General features: G+C 37.7%; 1 protein-coding gene across 1 annotated transcript in view; it reads right to left on the bottom strand.

The window, feature by feature from the left end:
* Nucleotides 1–25,608, bottom strand: part of LOC139139398 (intraflagellar transport protein 25 homolog) — a 58,693-nt gene that overhangs the window by 12,437 nt on the left and 20,648 nt on the right. The window contains exon 2 of the mRNA XM_070708307.1: nucleotides 23,542–23,648. Within this exon, the coding sequence (XP_070564408.1) occupies nucleotides 23,542–23,648 (107 nt within the window). The remainder of the gene's footprint in view (nucleotides 1–23,541; nucleotides 23,649–25,608) is intronic.

The following is a 25,608-nucleotide window of genomic DNA, read 5'->3' as shown; positions in this document are numbered from 1 at the left end:
AAAACAAAACCAAACAGCATTCTGCGCGAATTGTATTTTATTAGGTCTTTACACGCCTACAATCATTGTAAATCCTTCAACTCTCAGAAGTTTTTTCTGAAAAACCTTCAAAATCTGCCCGACATAGCAAAATAATCGTTCTTGCTGTTGTAAAACACAATACGTGACCTAGCAGCCGATATAGCTCAGCTGTGTTTATGTAGAGAATAAGCTATCTGATGAGTAGTTTTTTGAGAACAAAATTTTCTGACCAAAAATGGCAACCATTGCCCCCAAAAATAAAAATTTCACATTTAATCATAATTTCAAAAGATCAAATTTAGTTCATCTATAGAAACCTGTATACCAAATTTCAAAGCTATCTGATGAGTAGTTTTGGAAATACACATTTTTTGACCAAAAATGGCGAAAAATTGCCCCAAAAATACAAAATTGCAGATTTCATCGTAATTTCAATAAATATCATTTATTTCATCTGTAGGACCTGAACCTGTATACCAAATTTCAAAGCTATCAGATGAGCAGTTTTGGAAATACACATTTTTTGACCAAAAATAGCAAATATTGCCCCAAAAATACAAAATCACAGATTTCATCAGAAATTCAATATATTACTTAGTTCATCTATAGAAACCTGTATACCAAATTTCAGATCTATCAGACCAGTACTTTTTGAGAAATACATTTTTTGACCAAAAATGGCAAAAATTGCCTTAAAAATGCAAATTTGCATATTTCAGCACAATTTGAACAAATCTGAAATAGATCATCCCTAGGGACATATGTACAAAATATCAAAGCTATCTGACTGGTAGTTTTGAAGAAGAAGATTTTTAAAGATATTTTTACCAAAAATGACAAAAATTGCCTTAAAAATACAAATATGCAAATTTCATCACGATTTGAACAAATCTGACTGAAGTCACCCTAAGTAAACTGCATAAAAAATTTCAAAGCAATCTGACAAGCGGTTTCAGAGAAGAAGATTTTTTTACCAAAAACACCAAAAAATGCCCCCAAAATACAAATATGCAAATTTCACCACAATTCGAACAAAATTTAGTAAGGTCTACCCAACTGAACTGCGTATAAAATTTCAAAGCAATTGGACTTGCAGTTTCAGAGGAGAAGGCAATTGTTGACAGACGACGACGGAAAATTAACCTATTTGATGCGTGCCGCGTTGCTGACAGCGGAGCTAAAAAATCGTAAAAATAGAGTTTTGCGACATGTTCTCTCCGACGTACGCAGGGTGAACTCACTGTTTTCTATTTGAGCCATAAGGTTGTATTCTCTTGACAGTGGTTGCCATTCTCTTTGTGCAAGTGTATGACAGTCAGCTTCACTCGGTAGTGTGATTGCACCATAGACCCTTTTCATAAGTCTAGCGCCCTCCTGTGGCCACTGTGAATTTGAAGTCAAAGCGAGGCCACTGGGGAAAACCCTCCAGCCCCTGCCCAGTGGCCTTCAGCCCCTCCCCAGGGTTTACCCCAGTGGCCTTGCCTTGACTTCAAATTCACAGTGGCCACAGGAGGGCGCTAGACGAATGAAAAGGGCAATGTGCTTGGTAAATGGATGTAAACTTATTCGGAGCCATGGATCTAGGCAATGCTTAGTGTGAAAAGCATTAATCTACCCCTGGTTGAAAAAGTACAAGTTTACATCGTAGTCGAAGGTGCAGTCAACCAAGGAGGCCACATAATGCAGCTACGTAGTGTGTGAGATGCAGACAGTTTCAAATTACGTGACCTTGTTTGGTTGTTAGGGATCAGCTCTCACTTACAGAACACAAGTCATTGACAATAACACAGTCCCCAATTGTACTTTAATTACAAGTCCTCTGAGAGGAAAGAGTCCTCTTCATTAATTAGGTCTGTGATGAAAAAAAATGTGATACAGATGGGGCTTTAATCGCCAAAAATGAGTTCCATGGTGGTGAAAACATAAAACCAATGTAAACCGCCATACTAAAAAAGGTCATTAAAATGAATCAATTAGTACTTAATCAACAAGATGGTACCAAACATTTTTGCATCCTACCCTAACACTGACAGATTATCATCGGTACCATATTTCATAAAGTTTGATGCAGTACAATTGATGTGCATATGTATGATATAGGTCAAAGTCCTTGTACCAATTTTGAAAAATAGCGTCAATGACACTGTAGCTCCCATCCTGGACTATTTAGTGTTTGTTCTCTGGTCAGATATTTGAACATGTGTGAAAGGGATAAAGTGCATGAAGTGAAAATACTTAAATGAAATGTACTGGAGACAGTGAAATATGTTTAATGTAATTATTCAGAATATAAAATGGAAAAAATACAGAATTAGATATATCGAATACTGTGATACAACCATTAACTCAACAAGTCATTTACAATGACATAGTCCCCACTTGTAATAGGAGTATTAGTCTTGATGGGGCAGGAAAATGTGGTCATTAAGAAGTATCACTGGAGTGTATATGTTGAGATCTATGGGCACATCGGTCTATGTTGTTGTTCCAAATTTGAAACACATGAGGCATGTCTAAGTTATGGTTCTAAATCGGGAAAAAAGATGAGACCTCTAGCAGTATTGGCCAGCCAAGAAATACATATGCGCATTATAAATGAGGTACAAGATGTGACATCTTAAGGTCTAATATCCTATCAAAATTGGAGGGTATAGAACTTGTGGTTACTGAAATATGCATATATATGTATAATCAAGGTCAAAGGTCATTGAGGTCACATGACATTTTGAAAAAAAAATTATATTGCTAATTAATCCCTATATGCCAAAAAATCAGATCTCTAGCTCTATTCCCTTGCCCAGAATTAGATGTGTACATAATTAATGAGGTAAAGCGTGTGTTATCATAAGGTCTCCCATCCTACTAAATACAAAGGACATAGCACTTGTGGTTACTTATTTATTGACATAAACATATATTTTAGGTAAAAGGTCATCGAGGTCACATGACATTTGGTCAAAAAATTTCTCTCCTATAGTTATCCCTATATACCAAAAATCAGACATCCAGCTCTATTGGCTCGCTCAGAATGAGATATGCGCATAAATATTGAGGTACAGTATGTGGCGTCATAAGGTGTCCCATCATACCAAACATGAAGGGTGTAGCACTTGTGGTTACCGAGTTATGGAAAAATATGTATATTTGAGGTCAAAGGTCACCGAGGTCACGTGACATTTTGTCAAAAAAATTGTTTTGCTAAGTTATCCTTATATACCAAAAATCAGACCTCTAGCTCTATTGGCTCGCTCAAAATTAGATATGTGCATAATTAATGAGGTACAATATGTGGCGTCATAAGCTGTCCCATCATACCATACATGAAGGGTGTAGCACTTGTGGTTACTGAGTTATGGACAAATATGTATATTTGAGGTGAAAGGTAACCGAGGTCACGTGACATTTTGTCAAAAAAATTGTATTGCTAAGTTATCCCTATATACCAAAAATCAGACCTCTAGCTCTATTGGCTCGCTCAAAATTAGATATGTGCATAATTAATGAGGTACAATATGTGGCGTCATAAGGTGTCCCATCATACCATACATGAAGGCTGTAGCACTTGTGGTTACTGAGTTATGGACAAATATGTATATTTGAGGTGAAAGGTCACCGAGGTCACATGACATTTTGTCAAAAAAAATTGTTTTGCTAAGTTATCCCTATATACCAAAAATCAGACCTAGCTCTATTGGCTTGCTCAAAATTAGATATGCGCATAATTAATGAGGTACAATATGTGGCGTCATAAGGTGTCCCATCATACCATACATGAAGGCTGTAGCACTTGTGGTTACTGAGTTATGGACAAATATGTATATTTGATGTCAAAGGTCACCGAGGTCACGTGACATTTTGTCAAAAAAATTGTTTTGCTAAGTTATCCCTATATACCAAAAATCAGACCTCTAGCTCTATTGGCTCGCTCAAAATTAGATATGTGCATAATTGATGAGGTACAATATGTGGCGTCATAAGCTGTCCCATCATACCATATATGAAGGGTGGTAGCATTTGTGGTTACTGAGTTATGGACAAATATGTATATTTGAGATCAATGGTCATCAAGGTCACATGACATTTTGTCAAAATATCCGAGATATATGCGTGAACGGATGGACTCACAGATGGACGAACAGGCGGACATGACCCAATCTATAAGCTCACTGGACTTCATCCGTGGGGACTAAAAATTGTGTCACTGCATCCTTTTTGCAATATGAATACGATGAGAAACTAAATTTTTATTTTTCGTGGCCTTATACATGGGAGTCTATGGAGATCTGCCTTATACATGGGAGTCTATGGACATGTAAACTAAAAATATGCAAATTTCACCACGATTTGCCCAAATTTGGGAAAGGTCACTCCTATGCACTTCCATACCAAGTTTCAAATCAATCGGACTTTTGGTTTCAGAGCAGGAGATTTTTTGACCAAAAATGGGAGAAAATTACAAAAAAATTCATGAAAAATAGCAAGTCCAAGATACTGACCCAAGATGTGCACAATCATTTCATGTCAGCCCAAAGTACTTACATGCTAATTTTTCATGTAATCTGCTCAGTGGTTATTGAGTTTTTTCAATTTTGACTGTTTTTAAATTTTTTCACTTAATTTGCATATTTTTGGCAATGACAACTTCATTTGAACAAAATCTCATCTACAGCCCATCATCCATGTACACACCAAATATCAAGATGAAATGTACAGCGGTTTTGGAGTTTTTGATGTTGACGGACAGACATACAGACATACAGACATACAGACATACATACATACAGACATTTCCCTAGCCTATAAGAATAGCTTCCATTGCCATATATAAATATGGCTATGGGAGCTAAAAATACCGTCAAGGACAGTGTGCTCACATTCGGTTTGAATTGGTAAATTCAAGAAATATTTAAACCAGAAAAACAAGAATGACAAAAGCAAATAAGGTCTGCAACATAGGTACTGGAAGTCATCTTTAGGAACATGCATATCAACTTCTATAGCAATGGGAAAAGCAGATCCTACATACATAAGCAAATGTCAACAAAAAAATTAGCCAGAGAAGCTTGACAAAAAGAAAAGGTGGGCGAGTAGGGTAAAAATGTACAAGGGATCTGGTAAAAATTAATGCTACCTCTTCACCTCCTCAATATCAAATGTTCCACCATTACATAAGACCAGCTGGCAGGAAATCGATTTACAACCTTGAGGATGTTTTAATTAATGCGATGAGTGCTATCATTCTAATGTAAACAGCACTTAAATCAGTTACAGATAGTGAAATGCCTTCCACTGTTGGGGGGATTACGACATCTGAAATTATCCTGGATCCAAATTTCTCATCAGTTCTTGTGTGTCTTACATGCAAAAGTTGCAAAAATTAGTTCGCAATGAAAAAAATTACCTCAACTTTGTTTTCTGGATCAAATTTTACTACAAATTGATATTAAATATGACAAAATTATGTTCACAGCCTTCAAAACTCTCTCACAACATATCCTTGGTTGGTGTAGGCCATTAAAGGTCACAAACTGAGAAAATTACCTAAAATATAAAATATAAATTTTTACTATAACCCAAACGGGATTCGAACCCACACACTCACGGCAACATCGCCTAGCTGCTATGCCCCACACAACACCAGTCGGCCACTGCTTCCAACCCAAAAAGAGCTGGTCACAGTCACCGACTTAGATGTTACAATTCTGTGCGGGACCGAGCAACACAGTGTGCGTGGAGCAGACGACACACAGACACAGTACACACACATATAGTAATCGGAAAAGCACGAAGCTTTTTACTGAGCTATCAGACAGACTCGGGGACAAGTAAATATCCACCAGCAGAACTGTCCACTCAGGTTAAAGAAATATAAATTTTTACTATAACCCAAACGGGATTCGAACCCACACACTCACGGCAACATCGCCTAGCTGCTATGCCCCACACAACACCAGTCGGCCACTGCTTCCAACCCAAAAAAAGCTGGTCACAGTCACCGACTTAGATGTTACAATTCTGTGCGGGACCGAGCAACACAGTGTGCGTGGAGCAGACGACACACAGACACAGTACACACACATATAGTAATCGGAAAAGCACGAAGCTTTTTACTGAGCTATCAGACAGACTCGGGGACTTGGGGGTTTCCCAACACTTTGAGCAAAAAATTTATCTAATAATATCCCTCGAGACTTTTGTACCAAATTACAAAGCTATCAGACAAGTAATTTTGAGAACAAGTTTCCTTGACCAAAAGTGACAAAATTGTCTTAAAAATACAAATTTGTATATTTCAGGACAATTTCCACATAACTAACTATTGTCATCCCTGGACATCTGTACACCAAAAATAAAAGCTGTCTGTCCAGGGGCTTTTAATTTAAGATTTTTTGACCAAAAATGACAAAAATTGCCCCAAAACAGTAATATTTCCAATTTTGTCGTAATTTCAACAATTAGAAGGGTAACACCCTTGCAAACATCCAATCCAAATTTGAGAGCAATTGGGCTAGCAGTTTCAGAGAAGAATAAATTTTACTTAAAATGAGATAAATAACCAAAAAATTCAGCAAAAATACAAAATTCGAGATATCTTCACAATATTCATAAAACTGATTTTGATCAACTCTTAGGAATCTGTATACCAAATATCAAAGCTATCAGATTATTAGTTTTTGAATAAAAAAATTTTTGACCAAAAATTCGGAAAATTGCCCAAAAATTACAAATATAAAAATTTCAATTCAATTTGTATAAACTTCACTGAGGTCATCCTGAGGAACATGTATACCAACTTTCAAAGCAATCAGATGAGTGGTTTTAGAGAAGAACATTTTTTGACTAAAAACTGAAAAAATTACCCCAAAAATAGAAACATGCAAATTTCATCCCAAATTTTAAAGACCTAATTTAGAATACCTAAAGGAACCTGCACATTAAGTTTCAACCCAATCTAACCAACGGTTACAGACAGGGTTCATACACTTCAAGTAAATCAAAATTCCAGGACTTTCCAGGAGTTTTTTTGCTATTTTCCAGGAGTATTTGTGGTTGAAAAATGCCATTTTCCAGGAGTGTTTGCACAATAATGCTTGCAATTTTAATAAGGATCATACACTAATTTTTTCTAAAGTTTTCATTGTCCACAAAACTTCAGCCCATAAGACATCATTTTGCTGACAAATGCAGTCAATGAGGAGTTGACAGGTTTTGATGGTGACAATATCTTGAATAACATCACTGACGACTGAGAGAGTTGTGAGGTGTCAGGAAAGAAAAACTCGGGGAAGGCTTAGAATTTAATATAGTCAATGACTTTACAGTTGATGAAGATCGGGCAAAGAAATCATTAATTTGTGATTTACTTGCTCCTGTTTTTTTCCTACCAGAGCTCGATGTTTTGCTCCTTTAGCATGGCTTTTCATAGCCCCGCGTACAATGCTGTGTGTTCCCGGCGTAATGAAGCCTCCCACTACAGCCCTGCTAAGGTCCATAGAAATGCGGTCCCAATTTGGACCGCACACGAAAAACTATTTTTCTAACTACTTTCGGCTGAAATCAACTCGATTCCAATCTACCGTATGCCCACCCGAATAACTCAACCGCTCACAGACTGTAAAAGAACTGTTCGCATGACGTCAAAAACCATTAGTGTGCTGGGGATGCATGATCAAGGGCCCAGAGGCCGGTGATATCTCGCATGAATGTACCGAATGGCAAGCCACAGGAACATGGAGCATCATATGCAGGGCTAGGCTTTTCGATACAACGAAAGTCTTTTAACAAACAAAGTTTGCATCTTGCCGTGAATTTATCTTGTGCCCGCTCCAGCCATCCTATGTACTCGGGCTGTTTCAACCGATGATTGCTGAAAAAACACTTTCCAGGAGGCATTACATATGGATGACCCGAACAAACTTAAAATTTAAACACGGTCCCTCGATGTCACTGTACGTGCGTGCAAAACCATGGATAATAGAATACACAACATGGTCTCACCCATGCTAGTGCAAGAGTACCCCTTTACGACAGTACATTATAAGAAACACTACTACGCTTTCCAAATTTTGTCTCAGGAGGGCTCCGCACCTGTCGCAAAACAACTTTTCGCCTTTACGATCTGGCCGTTCTCGACCGTGTGCGATCGTAACTAGCGATTTTCCAGGAGTTTCCAGGAGTAAATTTTGATTTTCCAGGAGTTTCCAGGAGTGGTTTTAAATTCCAGGACTTTCCAGGACTTTCCAGGAGCGTACGAACCCTGTACAGAGTTTTAGCAATTTGCAGTGTTTTTTCTTTTTTCCCCTCATTTGCATATTTTTGACACTGACAAGTTCATTTGAACAAATTCACATCTCCATCCCTAGGTGCACCTGTACACCAAATACTAAGACAGTAGGTGCAGCGGTTTAGGTGTTTTTGATGTGGACGGACATACATACATACATACATACATACGTACATACATACATACAGACATGCAAATCCGATGCAAATGAACTGATTCAGCTTATACGATAACCTCACATTGGTATACCAAATGTGATCTAATAAAATCGGTTGAGATATGTTTGAGTTATGGCTCCGTACATGAAAAAATCGTGACAAAATGGCCGCACGGTGGCCATATTGGATCGTATCACAAAACAAATCAATGTGGATATGCATGACATAGGTCAATATCCTTGTACCAACTTTGAATAAAGTCAGTTGAGATGTGCCTGAGTTATAGCTCCGTACATGAAAAAATCGTAACAAATTGGCTGCATGGCGGCCATATTGAATTGTATCACAAAACAAATCAATGTGGACAGGCATGACATGGGTAAATGTCCTTGTACGTACCAACTTTCAATTACCAATTTTCCACACCTCATCAGTAATATTCCACTCTCACCTGCTTATGGGGTATACATTTCCCAGCTTATTCGATATGCAAGAGCATGCAGTTCATATGGTGATTTTGTAGAGAGACATGGCCATCTCTCTTACAAACTGTTAAATCAACGTTACACCAGAGCAAGACTTGTCTCTACATTCAAACGCTTTTTTGGCAGGTATTGCAAGCTGGTAGATAAATACAATATCTCTCTTCGACAAATGATCACTGATGGCATCAGTGACATGGGGCCTTAGTTAGTGACCACTAAGCTTACCTATCTGACTTACAGATTGATATATGGCGGGTGCCACATGTGGGGCAGGATGCGCTTACTATTTTCGAAACACCTGACATCACTTCTTGGTCTTTTGGCCAGAGGTCCATATATCTTTCTATCATGAATTTGACTTTGTTTGTGTACCATCTATTAGCTGTCTGTTCTGTGCTGTTTTGTGTCTATGTTTACAACTGTTGTCTTATGGGTTCTGACCTAGTGTTATTGGATTACGGATTGGTGTGATTGCGATTATTTGAATAAAATCAGTTGAGACCTGCCTGAGTCATGGCTCCGTATATGAAAAAATTGTAACAAAATGGCCGCCATGCAGCCATATTGGATCATATCGTGAAACAAAATTGAAGTGCATATGTATGATATAGGTCAATGTCTTTGTACCAACTTTGAATAAAATCGGTTGAGATGTGCCTGAGTTATGGTTCCGTACATGAAAAAATCGTAACAGAATGGCTGCATGGCAGCCGTATTGGATCGTATCACAAAATAAATCATGTGCATATGTATGACATATGAAGTAATCCTTGTACCAAGTTTGAATGAAATCGCTCCAGGCATCTCTGAGATATCTGCGTGAACGGACGGACTCACGGACGGATGTATGGACATGACTAAACCTATGTCCCCCAGACGGTGTCCAGGGCCTGAAAAATTTAATTTTTATCCACTTGTCCCCAGACAAATAGCCTCTATTTTTTTACTTGTCCGTAGCAGAAACTCACTTGCCCTGAAAATTTTCCAAACAAAAATGATTCTGCTCTTACCCAGATTGTGGGACCTCTTCTACAATGGTTTGTGACAAAGTGGTGGTATTAACAGTTTTTAATTGTAAAAACGTACATTACAATAGTGAAATTAATTTAATATTCTTCAGTCTTTTATGGGAATTCTTGCCAGTTACCGCATTAGATGTGTTTAACAGAAATAAATACTAGTAAGATGTTTCATCACACTTATGACTACAAAACCAGAAGTGATTGAAGACAATAGTCTAATGCAGACATTCTCAACATGGTTTTTTCACTACTGGTGTAAAGTTCACTTCATTTTTATAATTGCCCAAATGACTGATCAAGATAGGGGGTCTTGACCATATAAGGAATTCAGCATGGTGACCTACACAAGCTCGCTGCGTACGATCGAAAGAGTGGCATAAGACTCCTTCTGGAGAAATTTCTGACTGCAAAATACTACTTTGAAAGACAGGGATATAGTGCTTCATCAAAATTTTGGAGTTACTGATATTTTTAGGTAAAGTTGTAAGCTTCCATCACACCACATAGTGCTGTTTGATGCTCCGTGCAGTGTGGCTAGAAATTTCATTCTCCGTGCACACTGTGTACTAATATACTATAGCTAGCAGGTTAGTTGGGTTGAGTAACGATGGTTGTCAATAAAGTTTGCTTTACTGTTTCACTGTCCAAATTGTTTGGTGAAAAGGTAGTTGTTCTTTTTAAAATAATCCAGGCTTCCGCTTCAAACATCATTGTCTGGTTATTATCTCGTTGCATTTTACATGTAAAATGAGTGGAGTGTGTGTGGCGTGGCATTTGCCCCAGGGTCCAGTGGCTAGTGGACGCACATCGACTTGTTCATACCATGAATCGCAAACTGTAACAGAGTAACTGACTTTTCTTTAGTGTTTCGGTTGAGACGAAAAAAATAAGTCCCGATTTGAGTGCGTCCGAGTGACCCATGTCTCAGTGGTACTTTCGAGGGACATTGTTTCTAATTTGCATCAAAAGACGAAAAAACGCACTCTTGGCAAAACACTGAGTTGACTCTGAACCTTCTGCCCGCGGGCAAGTGAGGGCTAGTTTTGCGCTTGTCCGTATTAGAAATCAGTCTGTCCCGGGCATCGGGCAAGCGTATTTTTCAGGCCCTGGTGTCTGTGGAGACAAACACATCAGCACTGAAGAGTAATGAAAACGAAACTTGAATGTGCTTTCTTCACAGATACATTTATCGAAATAAAACTTTGAAAGATGGCTGTGCTCAGTGAGCAAACATGTAAGGTAAAGGGTTGCAGATGTACCGCACATGTGCGTATGCATTGGCAGATAAACACTAGTAAGCAGTTGTTTGTGATCTCAGCTTGATAATAAAGAGCAGCAGCCAGCCATGCTCATTGTAAATTAAAGACATTATTTATGGAGGAAATTTCAAAGGCACAAAATCTTATTATGTAAAGATTTTAATTTGGATGAGGTTGAGGAGAAATTCCAAATTCAAAGATGTTTTCTAGATGCCAAGTCCACAGAAAAGACTAGAGTATTCTCACATTTCTTCTGCTACATTTCAGATTTGATATTAGTCTTTCATTTCAACAAGATGTAGTTCATGTTTGAATCTGCTTTTTCCCTCTTTGGGTTCACTTAATATGCCCAAACTCTTGCTCTCTGTTACAAATTACTGGTACAATTATTAGAAATTTAGGGCAAGTTATTTTTCCTCTCTGGCAAGTAAAAATGAAAAATTCACTTGTTCCACGGCTAGTAGTTTGAAAAAATTTTTTCGAGGCCTGCAGTATGTATGGGTTTACTTTTTGTGACATGTACTCACCATATTTTCAAGAATTTATAAATTAGAATGAGTATGTGGCAATGACAAAATGTTTTATCATACCGATCACATGATGTGTTTTAATTGCCACCTAATTTCATATCTGGTGGCAAACTTTGGCCTCAAGAAATAACAAGCGACCTAGCGGCCGATATAGCTCCGCTGTGTTTATGTAGAGAATAACTATTTTTGACACATGTTGATGAAGAAGGTGGAAATCTTTGATAGCTCATTTCAGTGGCCAGAAAAAAGTGGCTAAAATAGCTGCAAAAATACACAATTGAAGATTTCATCATACTTTGAATATATCCTAGGAACATGTCAACCACAGCTATTTGATGAGTAGTTTTTTGAGAATAAAATTTTCTGACCAAAAATGGCAACAATTGCCCCCCAAAATAAAAATTGCAGATTTCATCATAATTTCAAAAGATCAAATTTAGTTCATCTGTAGGAACCTGCATATCGAATTTCAAACCTATCAGACCAGTTGACCAAAAATGGCAAAAATTGCCCCAAAAATTCAAAAATACAGATTTCATCATAATTTCAATAAATATCATTTAGTTCATCTATATAAACCTGTATACCAAATTGCAAAGCTATCAGATGAGCAGTTTTGGAAATATACATTTTTTGACCAAAAATGGCAAAAATTGCCCCAAAAATACAAAATTACAGATTTCATCAGAAATTCAATATATATTACTTAGTTCATCTCTAGAAACCTGTATACCAAATTTCAAAGCTATCAGACCAGTACTGTTTGAGAAATACATTTTTGACCAAAAATGGCAAAAATTGCCTTAAAAATGCAAATTTGCATATTTTTGCACAATGTTGAACAAATCTGAAATAGATCATCCCTAGGGACATATGTACCAAATATCAAAGCTATCTGACTTCTTGTTTTGAAAAAGAAGATTTTTAAAGATTTTTTTACCAAAAATGACAAAAATTGCCTTAAAAATACAAATATGCAAATTTCACCACGATTTGAACAAATCTTACTGAAGTCACCCTCTAAGTAAACTGCATATCAAATTTCAAAGTAATCAGATAAGCGGTTTCAGAGTAGAAGATTTTTTTTACCAAAAACACCAAAAAATGCCCCAAAAATACAAATATGCAAATTTCACCACGATTTGAACACACTGAAGTAAGGTCACCCTAAGTGAACTGCATGTAAAATTTCAAAGCAATTGGACTTGCGGTTTCAGAGGAGAAGGCAATTGTGACGGACGACGACGACGACGGACAACGACGACGGATGACGACGGAAAATCAACCTATTTGATAAGATCTGCGTCGCTGACAGCAGAGCTAAAAAAGAATTTCTCTCCCTGCACCGCTTTTCCTTGACATCGGATTCTATGGCAATGGAGCAACACGTGATGTCTTTTAGGTCCTCAAAATCTTTTAAAACGGTACGATGATATAATAATACTTTTCACAACACCATATAACTACGGTATTAGAGAACTTGAATAGGAACTTTAAATGACAGTTCTGTGCAAGGAACGATCGGAAAAAGTCGCGTGTCTTGGTACGACGTCTACACAAGAACGAGCTATGGCTCAAGCATGGAGCTAGTTTCTAGCTCAATGGCTCGAGTGACATACAACAGGCGGGCACAGGCTCTCAAGCTGGGTAGTCTGCTTAATAGATTAATTTTCGGCTCAATCTGTCAATCCTGTTGTCGATATGCCCGCCACTGCAACCTAAATGAGTATTTAGGTTGCAGTGGAGGGCACATTGACTACGGAATTGATAGATCGAGCCAAAAGTCAATCTATTTAGCAGACTACGCAGCAAAAGAGCGCCTGTGCTTGCGAGTCTGCCCTTCAAACAGCACTGTGGTCACCCAATCTAATTACAATGCTGTGCCCTATCTAACATATTGACATCACAAAACCTTACCGATTCACACCTGTAATGCGTCATTTTTTGATTGACAGCTTGCAGACCTTTGTTATAGCCGATTGAAATGCTAGTTGAAGACAAAGAGAAATACCTTCGTTGTGTACACAGCATGTTTCGCCAACTTTTATCAAGTAAATCCCAGTATATACCCCTAATTAGGAAGATTCATTAAATATGCAAATTAGGAATTGGCTGGAATAAAAATGTCAAATGACTTTCAATAATCTTGTATTTATTTATTTATTTATTTATTTATTTATTCGGAAATCCTACGGGATCAAGTCCCATTTACAGGTTCCTCAAAAGCTCAAAAGAAAACGGTTAAAAAACACTGAACAAGACAGCACCAAACAGAAAGTATTTACAAAACTAAAATGAAGTGTAGGACACACACAGACAAAAAACAAAGCAAACAACTCAACAAGAACAGCCATTAAAAAATAACTTGTCTAATGTCAGACTTAAATGAGTCATAAAAAATATCAATATTATGATTATTACGAAACAATTCATTAAAATTACTCATACATCTGTTAAGAGGAGAAAATTTAAAAACATTGATACGGCTACGAGGTGGTCTGAATGTGGGACAGGTGCGCAAAAGTTTGCCAGGTGCATTAAAGCATAGCTTTGATAAAACATCTGGTAAATTATAAACTCCAGTTGCACACTTGTGTAAAAACATCATATCAAGATAACAGCGACGTTTCTCCAAAGTTGGTAAGTTGAACAAGGTACAGAGAGCTTCATACTGGTCAGCATGATATGAAATATGTGTTTTGAAACACAAATATTTTATGAATTTACGTTGAACATTTTCAAGTAATTCCATATCTGATTTTTGCCAAGGGTTCCAGACAACAGAACCATACTCGAGACAGCTCCTTACAAGAGAAGTATAAAGAGATTATGTATTACAGTATCTTTAACGTACATAGCAAATTTTGTTGACTTTGGTCTAGTCAATACAGATAAATATCCATAATTAAGAAAGTTCATCAAATATGTAAATTAGAAATTGGCTGAAGCACAAATTCTTATTTCGAAATAAATTTTCAAAATCGAATTTCAATGACATGTATTATAGTATCTTAAATATATGTGGCAAGATTCATCAACTTTGGTTGAGTCAATTCAGATATATATCCCTAATTAGAAATGTTCATTACATATGCAAATAAGGAATTGGCTAAAATAAAACTAGTTAATGACTTTAAATAATGTTATATCATAGTATCTTCAATGTACATTATGCAATCGTTTGGGCCAATCAGGTGGCAGCTTTTACCTCCTTGGCAAACAAAAAGGCTTCCAGCAACATAAATTTCGCATACTCAACTTTAACGCTTTGAGACGAAAAACTTCATGGATGGCCAAATTTTCCCGCACGTGGAAATGATCTTTGAACCCTTGGCTTGCAAATGGACCGCGTGGTTTTGATTTCTACCGTTGTTTTCAGGAGTTAGAGGCAAACTAAAAGGGCGCAGTACAGAGAAAGATATAGATTTACATTGCCATGGCTTCCAATCCTGGAAAAACTTCTCCGATACGCAATGAAGTCAACTAAAATACGACAACAGAGTTGAAATACGGGCTTCTAGCAATCTTTCTAGTGGTCTTATCCCTTATGCGGGATATCGGACCGCTGGCAGGCGAAGATTGCATTATTTATTTTAAGGGTCCCAACCCAAACTCACGGCATAGACATCACATTTGTGAAATCGAAGTCCAAAGTCAACTACGTCCATGTTAGAATGAAGAGAGATTTTCCATCACATGGGAGCATATCGCTACAAATTTTGCACAGATAGCATTGCACTGGCATTGAAAAAAGGTGCATGGAACGCGGGCAGTTTCCCTCGCTATGGACAGGAAATGCATTGAGCGATACACACTTCCGGGTTCGCAAAAAATGAGGATCCCATTTATGGGGCGCTCAAATATAACTATTTGCTGTGATACATAGCAGAGGCGTATATGTTTGTGATGCTGAGAACAACATCAGTACATAAATGACAGGTTTTAAAAGTTGACGTTTTTTGCGACGAATCAGACTTCTGAAGGTAGCTCGCTGGGGGAACAGGTCAACCCGACCCCTGTCCGCTTTGATCCCAGTAATTCACGCTGGTTTTGGTCACCTCGACCCCGGTACCCAAGTCACTGCGACCCCGTCACACTTTTAACGTTATGTGACATTTTACTGAATATTTAACGCAACTTTGCTAGAGAGAATTGATGGTGTTTCTGTGATATAGAACTGTTTGCTTTGAAACGATAATTTGGCTGAATGTTTGCACCACGAGTTACAGTCAACTCGCATCTTTTCCAACCCGCCCAGAACCAACTCGCCTGATACAAACTCGCCCTATTCCAACTCGCCTGATGCCAACTCGCCCGTTGTTTGAGATGTTGTAGATTCCGTGTACGCAAACCCAATGGCCCGAGGCCAGCTATTTTCATGCCAGGCCAGTTACTCGTGAAAGATGGTCCTGCTGTTCCTAAAGACATGCCCCCATTAACTGCAGTAACTTCCCCTATACATAAAGAAACCGAACGAAATTTATTCTTTCAAGAGATTTGAAAAACGTGAAATTCGCATAGAAAAACTTTTCTGTGTTGGCACGTACCAGTATCTCAAGCTCTAGCCCATACCCGTGGTTCTCAATGTTAGAGATATTTGTTGTAGGCTGTTTTAAGAAATAAAACGTTTTTATACGTACCAGGTACTCATAAAAATTGCAAAATTGCATCGGGCAAGTTGGCATCGGGCAAGTTGGAATCGAGCGAGTTGGAATCAGGCGAGTTGGTATTGGGCGAGTTGGAATCGGGCGAGTTGGTTCTGGGCGGGTTGGAAAAGATGCGAATTGACTGGTACCCTTGCACCATGGCCTAGTGCCTACATGTCCGTGCAGACGATTCAACATGTTCCACGATAAAGCCAAGACAAAAATTGAAAATATCAATAAAATGGCTTCACAGAGGCTGAAATACGCGATACTCGATGAGGTATGAAGTTTGTGAAATGAAATCAAAATTGGCAACACAAGTGACTGTTTGTTTTGGGTAGTACTACTTGAACTATTCCACAGACTGTTTTTTCTGTACAGTGCAGTATTTGTCAGTGACAAATCTTTGAAATACATTGTTTGCGATGGGCTGGAAATTTGATGAATATCGAGTTAATGTACATAAATATTTCTGTTATTTACTAGGACATGTTTATATTCTTAATCCGCAATCTGCGGACTACATGCTGAAGTACATTGACTTTTCATGTCAACGATTGTTTCTCCCTTTGCAGAGTTTCTGTATCCCGTTCAACAACGCTGATTACGCAATAGTGACGCTATGTAGCTTTACAGAATTGAAAACTTATCATAAAATGGCCACTACATTTATTTATTTATTTATTCATTCTGACATCCAACAGGCATAGCCCAATAACTGGACACCAAAGCCTATCCCGGAATTTGTTTCAAGAACAACCTCACCTTTTTAATCTAACCATGACACGAATTGTCGGGATTATCATACGGAAAAAAGACTGCACACGGAAAAAAGACTGCAAAACAAAGACATCTTCATCGGAATTGAAACGATCATGATTGTACAGAAGTACCAACCGAGAATGCAGGTTGAGCTCGGCAGTTACACAAGCGTGGTACGCTACATGCACTGCCGATCATACACATACCAAAGCCTTGGACTCTGTGCACGAACCTGATTGGACACTTCAATACCTTTGACCCAAAATTATTATTCATCAGCACTTCCATATTTAGGGATCAGGGCGAGTGATAATGCCATGCCCTGACGCTAGTTGGAGAACGTATGATTACTATGAAGTCATTTCTGGCAATCGAACAGCGAGAGAAACGATCAATCACCAAGGGTAAAGCTAATTTGCTTAACGATATTCTATCTTGAATAGTGAGTTGAATAGGTCATAAAATATCATATTTTTAACGTTCATACGAGGTTGAAACATGGAGGGACCGTGGTTGAAACCAGAGCTATCCAGCTGTAGCCAACCTTGACTAGCTCATTTCACAGCGCCCTCAAACAGTCGATCTTGTCAATCGATCGTTTTAACTTGTCATACGCAGTGTTAGCGAAAGCTCTCTCGTAGACAACCATGTGACACAAAAATTAAAACTTTCATAACTTCATTAATATCCAAGCCACACCCACCAAAACCTTTTCAGTTCTTGTCATTCAGATCCTGAAGCTATGTACCAAATTGGTTGACATCCCTTCAGCAGTTCTTGAGATATCGGGTATACAGATAGACGCACATACACACACACACACACATAGAGACATCGGTAAACCACATGCCCACGTGTTTGAACACATGAGCAAAACATAGGGCCAAAGTCCCTGAAGCTACTATAGACATGGATACAAAATTAAGTATTTCCTGACCGTATGAAATTATCTCACTAAGGTCATCCTAGGGACATGTAAACGAAATATTAAAGCTGTCTGACCAGCGGTTTTGAAAAAACAAGCGACTCAACAGTTGACAGAGCTCTGCTGTGTTATGTAGAGAATAACCTTTTGTGACACATGTATTGATGAAGAAGGTGGCTATCTTTGATAGCTCATTTCAGGATGGCCTGACCAAAAATGGAAAAAAATTTCGTAAAAATACAGATTTGCATATTTCATCAGACTATATTAGTCTATAATAGCAAATAAACGAGAGTTAATTACATTCTAATTAAAGGAAACAAGACTTGCTTAAATCAAGATTTACGTCATAAAAAAACAGCATATCTGTCAGGTTATAAGGAATCTTGAGCTGGTTATTTTTTAATATCAGTATAACCAAGCACATTTTAACTTTCAAATTAACATTGTAAAGTAATTTCTGTTGAATAAGTTGAGACTGTACCTACTCAGAGAAAGCACACTGAAGAGACAAAATTTGAAACTTAAGGTAGCGACTCGGGTTCATTGTCACTTATTTTCAATCCTCATTTTCACAAAGAAGACGTGGTCACACACCCGACATGTGGTACTTTTTTATCTGCTCGGTCACCGAAGAGTTCAGAAAATTTGTTAGTTTTTTAAAAACAGTGCGCATACGGCTGTTTTACTCAAAAACACGTGTTTTTTAGTTTTTTTACTCAAAAAAGTGTAAGTACAAATCTCCAATCGGCCTTGGTGATCTGTTTACGGCAATCGACGGCTGGGTATACTGGGCAAAAAACCGTGTCCCGGATTTTTGAAATTCGCTTTTGTTTTCGCACAATGCACCTTCAAAGTGTCAACTTGACGTTTTTTGCATAAATTATCGGCCTTTGTTCACGTTTGTCAGGGATATCTTCACTTCCAGGCCTTTTATCGGAAATCTGAGACACGGTCTTTCAGATATATTCATTCACTGTCCACAGGTGAAAAATCAGGCTAGTCTGTCCAGGCGCCGCCGACTTATACTTATTTGAATAATGTACGCACTGCCAAAAACGGAACTGAGAAATCGACGATTTGTGTAAACGACCTATGCGTCACACATCGTGACCAAAAAGTCCGACTCGCGCACTATTTTCTGCGAATTTTCTTACACCAGGACTAAGTTGAAATATTTAGAGTCAGTTTTGGGAAATTTGAATATGTTTACGATTGCAGATCGTGTGAAAATAGAAAGAAATTATACACTGAACTGGCAAATGCTTAGTGCCAGCAGTGGGTGGTATTTACACAACAAACACAGAGGGGTACTTAGCGATTTAATCCATTTTTGTAACGTTTAACTAGTAGATTAACTGTATACTGTTGTCTCAACGGTTACAATCTGGTTACCAGAGTTCACAGTCAAGACGAAGACGTCGAAACTTGCATAAAAAAGTATATCCGATCGAGACTTATGTGCTGTCGTCGCGCGATCGCGTCGGGCATTCACTTGTTCTTGACTCAAGTTGTCTACTTCCTGTCTGGCGATCGGCAATTTATGCATGTTCTTTGTGAAAAGTGATTGTCAAGTTCATGTTAGCGCCGACACTGTGCGAACGGGACGTCACTTGCTAGTTTTCCTACCTCAAGATGAGACGAACACGTACACATGTAACTCTTGACAACATAAAATGTCTGTCGTATTTTCTTAGCTTTTGCACCGCACTGCAAACTTGTCGCCCTTCGTTACGACGGGAGAGATTGACTCGTGTTATTTTTTCAAACTTTATTTATATGTGTTCTTGTACCGATTTTATCAAACCACCGTCCCTCCACCCACGGGAGGGACGGTGATCAAACTAATAATAATCACGCCGTAGCGTAGAACAGTGCAGGCTGTCATCGACAGCGTGTTCCGAGAGACAGAGTATCGACTAGTCTGCAGTGGAGTCACTCGACTTGCGCAATACCAGCGCACACATAATTATTTCGGAGATTTTTTACTTTTAGTCAAACTTTCGATGACTGACCTCATATAGCAAAAATTGCAAGTTTGAGCACTTCTAGAAGTTGAGCCTGGTTTGTTTTACGTTCAGTGCAGTGTTGAGGTCCAGCTAGCAGCTGTGGAGTCTGCGGGTAATTGAAAAGTTTAGACAACACGCACACAAGAATCATTTGCGAACCCTCGCAATTCACGTTTGACGTAATTTAATTTTTGGGTTATATTTAAAGAAAGAAAAGGCATGAAATAAAAAAATATTTGCATTTCGTTTCGAAAAATTAGCAGATCGGTGAACTTGCTCTTGTGAATCTACATTATGTGTGTATGAACTCCTGTACTGGCTTGGGAAACTCCTTGACATAAATGTCGCGTGATGTCGGGTACGGTGTTGTTCAAGGTTTATCAGCAGACACGAAAAGACTGAACGATAGAAAACTCGAGTTTAAAAATATAAAAGAACACGATACTAACACCAAGGATGTACAGCAAGAGTGATAAAATTATCGCAACTAACAGAAGTTTCATCTCGCTCAGGCTAATTTTTTGACTCGGGTTTGTAATCAGCATAGCCTAATATGTTCGAAAAGCAGCGTGTCAAATACTTTCATAGATGTTGAACTGAGCACGTCGCGTCTCCGTTGTCGTCTGCGTCCTCGGCCAAATGTGACTCTTCACTGCATTCTTGATCGTTATTGCAGGGAGTATGAGCCAAAGTCGGACTGTTTTACATTTAAATCGACCTTTGCGCACGTTGCTGTCTTTTTCAGGTCCGCTTTTGTGGACCTCGCTTGCTTTTTCGACGGAACGGAGCGCGAGCGCCGGCTTTGGTCTGCTCGACATGCATGTTTGCCGTACCGATACATGCGGGGTTCAAAACGCTGAGCCTAACGTTGAAGCTAGCGCATGCGCATTATACCGCAAAGCCTATACATAATCTCTGCGTGTTTATCAAAGTTATCGTGGTCGGTAATCCGCGACCGTTAAGACAAAAGGGAAATAATGGCACGCGGTGTAGCTGATAGTTTGCCATTTTAGTAATATTTCAGGAATTTCCCGGTACGATGTGACCCAACACCTTTCCCCAAAAGAAAGACCACGTGTAAGTGGTTCGAAATTTGAAATAAAAAAAAAATTGCTAAAATTGACCTTTGAACCTGAGTCGCATCGTTAAGAAGTTCAAGGTCATCAAAAGCATTATAAGGAATCATGTTACACTTTCATTGCACTGTTTACACAGATTGCATAATTGCTATAAATAGCACATGAGGAATCTTACAGCCCAGCTTTACCATAAAACCCTATCACTTGGACCACTCTTTTAATTGACCACTCTATTTTTTCCTCAAAAAGTAATCTTATTTTATCCTTACCAAGTCAACCATAAATGGAAATTAGAACTTTCTCTATCTCTATTTATTTGACCACCCTGTCATGACAAACTATTATGAGCAATTTCTTTTAGATAACATAAATGGTGGTTCAGAATATATCAAAGTTGGGATTCAGGAAAGTTGCCTTTACATGTTTTAATCCTCAATTCACTATGAACTGTCAAAAAAAGTTGAACTTTCTGATAATTCCACACTAAAATTATTTTGGCTTTGATGATTTCCTAATTAATTCAATTATTTAAAATCATATTAATTATTTTTTTCTGGGTGAATTGATAGGGTTTATACAGTACAAGAATTACATACAATGTAAGTCAAACTTTGACCAAAAATTACAAAAAAATTCCTTAAAAATACACATGTGCATATTTCATCACAATTTGAACAAATCTAAGTTGGGTTATCCCTAGGGACCTGTATACCAAACAACAAAGCTGTCTGACCAGCGGTTATGAAGAAGAAGATTTTTTACCAAAAACACCTTTTTTGGCATTAATTTGCCTATTTTCAACAATATCAAAAAATTAAAAAAAGTAGTTTCTCAAAATCATATTTTTCATCTACACAACAAATATAAAATCAGTAAGTACTGCGGTTCTCAAGATATTTGAGTGGACGGACGCCTCACAAACGGACATACATACATACATACATACATACATACATACATACATACATACATACAGACTGACGACGGACGCCGGACGGATACCCATCCCAATAGCTTCTATAGACTATAGTCTATAGTAGCTAAAAATGAAGGCATAAATGTACATACAAAGATATAACTTTATTTCATCAATGTCTTCACTCTACTAAATATCTGTATATTGTTATCCTACATGAGAGACTTTTATATCTAACACTGTACAGAACGGTTTCGAGGTATCACCCTGACAAAGGTCATCTTCACTATAGCACATAGGGGAACCACCATGAATTAAGTAAGCCAACTACCTGGCAATCATTGCTCCTGTACATCATCATGAACTTAGTAATGGAACAGTGGTAGGAAAATGAAAATCATTTTGTACACTAACTTTATATCTCCTAAACTATATACACTTTTAAGAAGTACAATACTTTCATAAATTATCAATCCGAACTAATTTCAGAATTCCGAAGTCCGAAAAATAATACCACTCTTACTTGAATCCATATTATGTCATGAGTGTATGTTTGTAGGAGGTGTACAAATATGACCCTAGATTTAAATTTTTAATCCTAGAATTTGTGCCACACCGTTCCAAAAGTATGTGATCAGCATAAAATTCAGCTGAATTTTCTGGGGATCACATTAATCTGTCAAAAATTCAGCTGAATTTTTCAGCTGATTTTCCATGGTTGAAAAATTCTAATGAATACATGTATTTCTTTATCAACAAGAATAATCAGCTGGAATTTTAGATATAATCTGAAAAATCAGCTGCATATCTTGTTTTTAGACAAAAATTTAGCTGAATTTTTAAAAATTGCTACAAAATTCCATTAAGCTGAAAATTTCAGCAGATTTTTAAAAATTCAGCTAATTTAATTTTTTCACTGAACAATATGTTGGTCTGAAAATTCAGCTGAATATTTTACTGAACCTGTTCATCCAAAAATTCAGCTGAATTTTTTAGTGAATATGAATTTTAAAAAGGCATTTGGGATATGAAATATCTTATGTGGAAAGTTATGGTACAGTTATATTCAGTATTATAGAAATATTGATTTCTGGTCAGTAATTTTGAAATTAAATGGAAATTCCGAAATTTGGTCGGATTTTCCGAAATTAGTAGGATTACGTTCTTGAAGTTTGGTCTTCAAGTTTTTGAGCTATGAGGTCCACAAAGTTGGTTCACAGATGGACAGACAGATGGACCGACAGACACACACATAAAGACTGACAATGAGATAACACTGGCCTCTGGGCATCTGCCCGCCCAGGGCCAACAAGTGTTTGCTAATTCCCTTTAATATCTTTTTATAATGTCATTCCAGATGTTGTCATTTCACGCAATCTAAATACAAAATTCAAATGATGAAGACCCCTTCTGAACAAATATTATTTTGTCTGTACTGTACTTACTTTGATATGTTTCCAATTTGATAGAATTGATGTCCATCAGACCTGAAAAACTGATGATAAATTCTTGTGGAAATAGGCCTGTTGTTGCCCAAAATGTGTCTGACCTCCTGTGAACAGTAATTTAACATATTAAGTTAGTAAACGTGTACTGACAACCAAGTGTATATCAATTATCAGCAAAGTGTAGCTTTTTGTTGCTTTCCCTAACCATCTCAAACTACTGGTACATGATCAACATCTGAATTCGCATAAGTGCAGCTGATAACACATGTTATAACAGGATGTTTTCATGGCTGGTACAAGACAGCAACAATCAGCCTAGTGGTCAAATGAAATTGATGTACCGTACATAACTGTCAGACCAATCCCCTTTCTACCAGGCTGCATCTATAGAGACAAACCATGAATACCACTTGGGAGAAAGAGGATTAATTTGTGATAATTGTGAACAACTACTAGTTAGCCTTTCAAAAAAGAGGTGATGTTCCATAGGGCAGCAAGGTGTGGGATGTTGTTACAATTGAACGAAATTTGAATCTTGACAAGTACGGTAATTTGAAACCAAGAACGATGGTATAAAACTAAAAGGTGAATGAGCTGCAATATTTGGCATTATTTTCATGATGGGTACAAAATTGTAAAATGGCCAAAAGCACGTAGTATTAGTTGTCTTCAATTTTTTGCAATATTCATGAGTTTGAAATCAGCTTTATCCTGAAACTGAAAGAGCTGCAATCACACAAGAAAGAGTGAAGACTCATGCTTTCGTTACTTCATCTACCAAGGACAGTAATTTCCCGGTCAACTGATGGACAACATTGAATATACGGTAAGTTTTCAATAGGGTGACCATTCGAACTCACAACATATGGCAGTCAGTCACCTAGCAGAGAAGCCAGAGATAGAACTGCTCAGTCGAATCCCCACACTCAAAGAGAGTGGTTCAATAACTGAACTGAGTTTTTACAATTTTCTTAATGTGACCCCTCCACAGATTGTGGAGTTTACAGAGCACTCATGCATGCTCCTACACTCACTATTACACATCACACAAAAGCTTTATGAAGCAATAAATACATGGACTAAAACTGAGTGAAAGAGCCTCAGAGAATTCTGTCCACCAGCAGAGCTAGTATCAACCCAGTTTTCAATCGGGTTCGAACTCACAACATATGGCTGCCAGTCGCCTAGCAGAGAAGCCACAGACAGAAAATTTCATCCTGTTTCAGTGAAACGGGTGGCATTTTCAATTGCAATATATAGCGATGAACGATAGGTCTGGAGATCCCCGCGAAATCAATGAAACATCGATTGTTCGCTTTTGAACTGCATGATTCAGCCTGACAAAAATGTTTTTATTTTGAAGATAATTAATTAAATTTCTTATTTTTTATTTCGTTTGTTAATCAAAAGTCATTTTAATGTTTTTAGATGTTATAACCCTTTAATTCCTATATAGGTGGCCCTATAAAGGACCCCCCAGGGCCTGAATTATTATAAGGGATCGAGACACTTGCTGAAAGACACAGAAAGTGTTATGTGATGAAGACTTTGTTTCAATGACAACTGTCAAAACCTAAATGGGGTGTATGTAATGATAAGTTGCTAAGTGTATGTTTGTGCATTGTTCTGCATATTAGCATATTATTATGCAAATTACAGTAATGATAATCTCTTGACTCCCCACATCTTTCAACCAAAACCATTACAATACCATGAATACCGTACTCGTCCGAGTATAAGCCCCTGTTCGTGTAGAAGCCCCCACCTCTGATTTCAGAGGATTTTTGAAAATGCATTAAATCCGTGTATAAGCCCTACCCTAGTGCAACTCAAATACAGAAAGGTTTGGAGAGTATATTTGGTCATTAAACTTGGTAAAATTACTTTTAGATAACAAGTCATCGTTGATGACACAGTCCCCACTTGTTAATTATGGGTACTTTGATTACATGTCCTCAGAGAGGATAGAGTCCTCTTCATTAATTAGGTCTGTGATAAAAATACTTTGATACAGATGGCGCTCAATGGCCAAGAGTGAGTTCCATGGTGATGAAAACATAAAAC

This window comes from Ptychodera flava, chromosome 8 (genome assembly GCF_041260155.1).
Source record: "Ptychodera flava strain L36383 chromosome 8, AS_Pfla_20210202, whole genome shotgun sequence".
NCBI lineage: Eukaryota > Metazoa > Hemichordata > Enteropneusta > Ptychoderidae > Ptychodera > Ptychodera flava.
The sequence above is the reverse complement of the archived record's forward strand: the minus strand, read 5'-3'. Positions and strand labels throughout refer to the sequence as shown.